Genomic DNA, 6,055 nt, shown 5'->3' on the forward strand with positions numbered 1-6,055 from the left:
TTATGAATTTCACATGGTTAAGCTGCAAACTTATGTGCGCGCACAGCTTGAAATCCACGCGCACGTAAACTAAACTCCAACTAAACCAGAAACTCACATTTCTGCGCGTATCTATTGCCCCGAACTTTGCTTTTGGCGTCCGTTCGTTCGTTCTTGATGTCGTCGCCACAGCTGCATCTGGGCTTTGCCATGTTGCCAGGGCTTAGGAGGCAGTGCTCAGGTCCTGGGCCTGCTCCTCGGCAAGAGCTCAAAACTCGCAGCATCGTGTGCCAACTCAATGAGCAATGAGCAATTGACTGCCATCGTGTAGACATTTCGCGTTGCCATAAACCCCACTTCCTCACATTTTCATATATCACGAGGTCCTCACCAGCTCCCAAAATGTGCTTCGATATGAACGAAAAGTTGTTTGCATGCACTCGCCCAGTAGGATGCGGAAGTCCTCACAAGTGAACTTTAGCCAGGCATTGAGGACAGCGATTTTATTATGATGGATATGTGACGGAATAAATTTGTGAAAACAATTTCAATGCCCGTACATACTTTTTAAATGATAATCCTAATCCACATTCATGCTGCAGTCCTTATACTCTGCCACCGAAGGTATAAGAGCATATTGGTGTTGTGCAATATTTGTTCTTAAAACTTGGAATACATATTCGTGTGTGCCCAGGTCAAACAAGTTTTAAGATTGGTAATCGGTCAAATCGATTAACGGAAATCGATATGATTGCATAAAAAACTGGAGTCACCTAAGTTATTATCGGAAAAATCGGAAAAGTTTCCACAGTTAAGTCACAAAATTTTCAAGAATTGTTGTTAAAGGAGTCAATTGTTCACAGCATACTTTCGGGCAGGCCAAATGGAATGGAATTATGGTTTCACATAAGTCCTTAAGAATTCATTTCATATATAATTCCCAGAATTATTTCTGTAGTCAGTCTTCATATATTTTAATTATAAAAAATATATTGTATAATATATCAAATATTTATATCTGATGGTCTAAACGACTTTTGCAATGTGATATTAGTTTTTATGCGCTAGATTGTTTGTAACAGATTTGACCAACAATTGCTGATTTGTGCTACATACGTGCAATTTTTATTAACAGCGTTTTATTAACCTGACATTGTTATCCAATAAAATAATAATACAATACTGATGTGAACTATATTGAAAATAAATAACTGTTGGTCAATGTAGTCGGTGTCCACCCAATTAATACTGCAAGTCATTTGAGATATTTTACCCCTCATTCTGCGTACTCCCAGCACATCGCTTCAGATTGTAGATTGTGACCATGGTGTGTGTCTGTTTGACAAGGGCCTGCAATTGAAATAGTTTTGGCTCCACATTTAACAGCAACTGGGATAGACGCCGATTATTCGTATGCGCAGTAGAACTGCCCTTCAGAACGTCCCCAAAGTTATCCTTGAAACAATCGAGACATTTAAAGAGTATTTCGTGTTGCTTGACAATTTTGGCTGTTTCGGCATCGACATCGACATCGAGATTGTGATCGGAATCGGAATCGGAATCCGAATCGTTGTCAGCATCGTTTATCACCAAATTGCTGTCACACTTAATGTCATTCGAGATTTGTCTTGAATTCGAGTTATGGTCACCACCGGGCTCATCCGACTCTGTATCGAAATAGCAGCTGGACTCCTCGCTTGGCTCGAACTCATCGTTATTTATTGAGGTCTCTTTATTGCACTCAGTATCCGGAGAATTTTCCTCTTTCGTCAGCAATTCCTTGACACGATCCGCATAACGGAGTGTGTTCAGTGTGTTCTCCACGGAACTCATGCCCGGCGTGATCATGGCTATCATGCACAACTTGTTCTGATCGCCACCGATAAACGAATCGCGCAGCACCTGCGTCAACTTGGAGCCGCGGAACGGCAAATGGCTCGAACGACGCCTCAAAGCGCGAATGCATTCCTTCAGCGAAAGCAGCGACTTGTTAATTTCGGCACCCTCGCGACGCGTCTGCAAACTAGACGATTGTGTATCGGAGCCACGCTCATTGCCAGCCAGATCGACAAAGGAGCACTTGCCGCACGGCTCACACTGGTCGGGCATAATCAGACCCATCTGGAAGACGGCATGCGAGCGGGACGACTTCATGTTCACGGACGTCTTGCCCGAGGTACGCGCTCGATTCCCCAGCTCGATAAGGCCCAACACATCCGTCTCGCTGGCAACTGGCACCTTGGTCAAGCCACAAATGACCACCTGCTGGCTACCATCCTCCAGAACACTCAGCACCGGTTTGCTCTTCACCAGCAAGTCACAGACCTATTTGAGTCGGTTGAATAGGTGGACACGGTATCGATGAGTTCATGGATTAAGATTGTAGTATTTGCTTACCTTATTGCCATAGATCTCAAAGTAGCTACAGATGACATTGGCGCCCAGCTGATGATATTTGGGCGTGGCCAGCTCGGCGAACACATCTCGAGCGGCCATTGCGTAGATGCCTGTGCTGCAGTCCTGTTTCTTGCCCGCAAACTTGCCACCCATGGTGTGCGTCTTTCCGCTGCCCGTCTGCCCGTAAGCAAAGCACGTCGCATTGCCACCCTCGAACATGGTGCGGATGAGGGGACGAGCCGTGTGGTCATAGACCAAAGCATTGCTGCACTTCTCATCGAATGTGCAGTCGAAGCGAAACTTGTGATGCTCCAGGACCTTGGTCAAATCCACCCGATGGCGCAACTCGTGCACAATCAGCGTATCACGACTGGGCACCGAGATGTTGTCCACAGACTTGGCATTCACCTCCTGCTGACTCATCGGACGCTTGCGCACACAGACGGTGATCTGTTGGACGCGAGCAGCACGCGAACTCAGCTGGCGCAGCGGATTGAGTACTAACTGGTCACGATAGGTGCGCACCATGAGTGCGACCTCCCAGTTGGGATTGCCGGGATCCTTGAGCATCAGCTCGTACTTCTCCTTTCGCTGCTCATCGTGCACGGCGCGTCGCTGCTCCCGCTGCTCCTTAAGGCGCTCCACCTCGCGGACAACATTCGAAGTGGCTCGCGGTGTGTTCAGCATTTTTTTGTCTGGATTCAAGTTCCTGCTGGAATTGTAGCCGAAATTAACTGGAGCCGGTGGCTTAACCGTTTGCTTAACCGGCTCCTGCTTGGCGGCAACCACTTCCCGTCTATTCCCGACACACTGGCTCTTCTTGTAGGGACTGTTCACCTTCTTGCTGTACATGCTGTAGTTCGGCTTCGCCTCGCTCTTGGGCAACTCCGGTTTGGTCTCCATCGGTTGCGGCTCTTCTTTCACCAAATAAGCATTAAGCTCCACCACTACGCTCCAGGGTATCTCCTTGCCTTTGCACTTGCTGCCCTCAGTCCATTCAACGGTCACAATCTGCCGGTCGATACTCTTCAGGCCGACTATTGCAGTTTGAATGCATCCGTCGGATCGCCTTATATTGATCTTATCGCCAATTGTTAACTTTTCCATATAGCGGCAACTCACTTGTGTCTACAAATACTTCTTGTTTTAAGAAATATAAAAAATATATTTGAAATATTCGTGACAAACTTTTGAGTCTGTCATCCGAGTGTTGTGCTAAGGCTTCCCGTTCGTTTCGATATCTCTGCGAATGGCAATCGATGCAATGCAATCTTGACCTGACTAAATATATCTATTTAGAAAACAGCACTTGAATTCCCTGCAAAAGACCTCTTCCATGGGCAACTTGTGGCTGTTTTTTTTTTACTGTTAAAAATACTAAAGCAAATCAGATGTGTTCTATAAAAGCTGTTTCAATGTTCTTTTCATAATTTGTTTTCCATGAACAGAGCCTACTTAAGAAAAATTTAAGTTCTTACGTCTGACCAATCGGAACTGATTCATTTTCGAAATGAATATAAAATATCGGGAATAAACCACACAACTCAAAATTCATCATGTTCAAATTACTTTTACTTACTTGAATCACAGCACAAAATTAAAAATGTTAAGTTTATTTTTTTTAAGTCATTTTATACAATAAATGAATAAATATTTCACAAAATACACAACTATAAATATTATGTTTTCTCCCTTGCAGTTTTGCAGATTACAATATATTCAATTAAATTATTAAAGAATTAATAAGTAAATAAAATGTTATTAAAATTGAATTACAAATAAGAACTGTAGCTGACTTAACTATACAAATATTTTGTGAGCTGCTCAAAACTTGTTTATAACTACAACTGTTGTGAAGGGTGCCATTCACAATATTTTAAGAGTCACTCAAAAACTAGTTCCCCATTATAATAAATAAAAGTTTTCACATACACCTCACACACACTCACACATACACACACAGACACTCACACACACAGACACTCACACACACACACTTCTTGTGAGCCCATCATTATTTTTTGACTTTAGTATGGAAGAGATTCTTGGGCAAAGTTGGCGTCAAGTTATGTAGTACTTGGCCCGCATTGGGCCGACTGGCAACAAATACAACTGGCAGATGACATCACCTACCCCTAAGTTTGTAAGTTAAAGGCAAGCAATTTTCCGGTGCTTACCAGATGCAGATGCAGATGCAGATCAGATACGAATGCAGGCAGGCATCTGCATCTTTTTGGGGAGCGAATGCCGTAGGCGAAACTCTTAAAAGTTTAGTTTTAATTAAAGGAAATTTGCGTGCGTGGCACTTGATTTGTAGTGTTTCCGAGTTGCAGCAGAAGCAGGGTTTGGGGGTTGTGTGGCAACCCTCATGAAAATATAAATATAATTGAAATTATAAATTGCAATTGCCGTAGCTGCTAATGCTGATGCTGATGCAGATGCGGGCGGCTTGGCTGCGTTTGTTTTAAGGATTCTACTGGTTTCTAGCTCTTCTGCTTCTTCTTCAGGACTGCTGTTCTACGTAATTAGAAGCAAATGCAAATTTACACGACGAGTGTCTCGGCGATGACGGAAGTCTTTGAAAGCGCCGAAGCATTCAGAGAGGCATTGTGGCAGTGTGCCTAGGTTAGTTCAAAGGCAAGAGGGGGAAAGGGTTGCTGCTGCTGCCATCGGTGATTCTGGCAGGAAGTTGGCAGAAGGCAACGCTGGAGTGTGTGTGTGTGTGTGGACACATATAATGAGAAAAGTTTTAGAGGTGTCTGAATGGTAGCCGGATGTGTTGATAGGTTACCTTAGCAAGCATCGCAAGGTGAAGCCATTTCCGCTTACAAGCATGGAAGGACTTCTAGTTGCCGCCCATCTGTTTTAATAACGGATTTGGAAATGCCACTGAATTATGGGAATACATTTACTTGCGTATTCACTCAAATCTCAAGTTGAGTTAACAATTGTGGCTTAGAATCCAGCGGAACATTGCTTACTATCATTCATTGGGAGCCAGTTAGGATGTGAGTTATGAAATTGGATTTTGATGTAGCCACAATAAAGCCTGAAGGGATATGACGGAGTAGTAGATGATTGAGGCTTTTTTTAATAAATCTTTCCTTCCGATTCGTTACGATTATCATAAAAAACTAACAAGCTCCATGAATCATGCAAATTCTGAATGAAAGTAAATAGAAAAAAGTCATAATTCTTAGAAACTTTACTTACTTTTCCAGCCAATTCAATATCGATTTTAATTAATAATTGGTATTTTCGTCCACTGCATTTATTGCAAGTATTTATTACAATAAATTGTTATGTACATTTTACCTTTCCGTTTGTTATAAACTAATTTTGTAAGTTATAAGTTTAAACGGAGCAAGGGTTAATTTTCAATATTCTTAGGAATGTGCAATTTTTAAAGACTAGAACTAGTTGCAAAAGCCTGTTGATTGGCTACAAATTTGGCTTTAGGTATTGACCTTAAATTGTAGGCTAGAGCATGTTGCAGTCTTTGGTGATGTTAGAGCTTCAAATGGCTACAAATTTGGCTTTAGGTATTGACCTTAAATTGTAGGCTAGAGCATGTTGCAGTCTTTGGTGATGTTGGAGCTCATTACAAGAATCGAAAATGATTAGCCTGCAGATGATGTACTTGCTGCTGTTGCATTTGACCACCGGCAGCTTCAATTTG

General features: G+C 42.7%; 1 protein-coding gene across 1 annotated transcript; it reads right to left on the bottom strand.

The window, feature by feature from the left end:
- Positions 1-1,082: 1,082 nt before the first annotated feature.
- LOC6570728 (kinesin-like protein Klp59C) lies at positions 1,083-3,733 on the bottom strand. The gene is made up of 2 exons (XM_043214649.1): positions 2,377-3,733; positions 1,083-2,304 (listed from the first exon to the last, which is right to left on the bottom strand). The coding sequence occupies exons 1-2, from the start codon at positions 3,481-3,483 to the stop codon at positions 1,249-1,251; spliced, it is 2,163 nt and encodes a 720-aa protein (XP_043070584.1). The 5' UTR covers positions 3,484-3,733; the 3' UTR covers positions 1,083-1,248.
- Positions 3,734-6,055: the final 2,322 nt, after the last annotated feature.

This window comes from Drosophila grimshawi, unplaced genomic scaffold (assembly GCF_018153295.1).
Source record: "Drosophila grimshawi isolate 15287-2541.00 unplaced genomic scaffold, ASM1815329v1 contig_1377, whole genome shotgun sequence".
NCBI lineage: Eukaryota > Metazoa > Arthropoda > Insecta > Diptera > Drosophilidae > Drosophila > Drosophila grimshawi.

Coding starts and splice junctions, on each gene's coding strand:
- LOC6570728 (XM_043214649.1), bottom strand. CDS start 3,483: ATGGAAAAGTTAACAATTGGCGATAAGATCAATATAAGGCGATCCGAC. Junction 2,305..2,376: donor TTGAGATCTATGGCAATAAG/GTAAGCAAATAC, acceptor CGACTCAAATAG/GTCTGTGACTTGCTGGTGAA.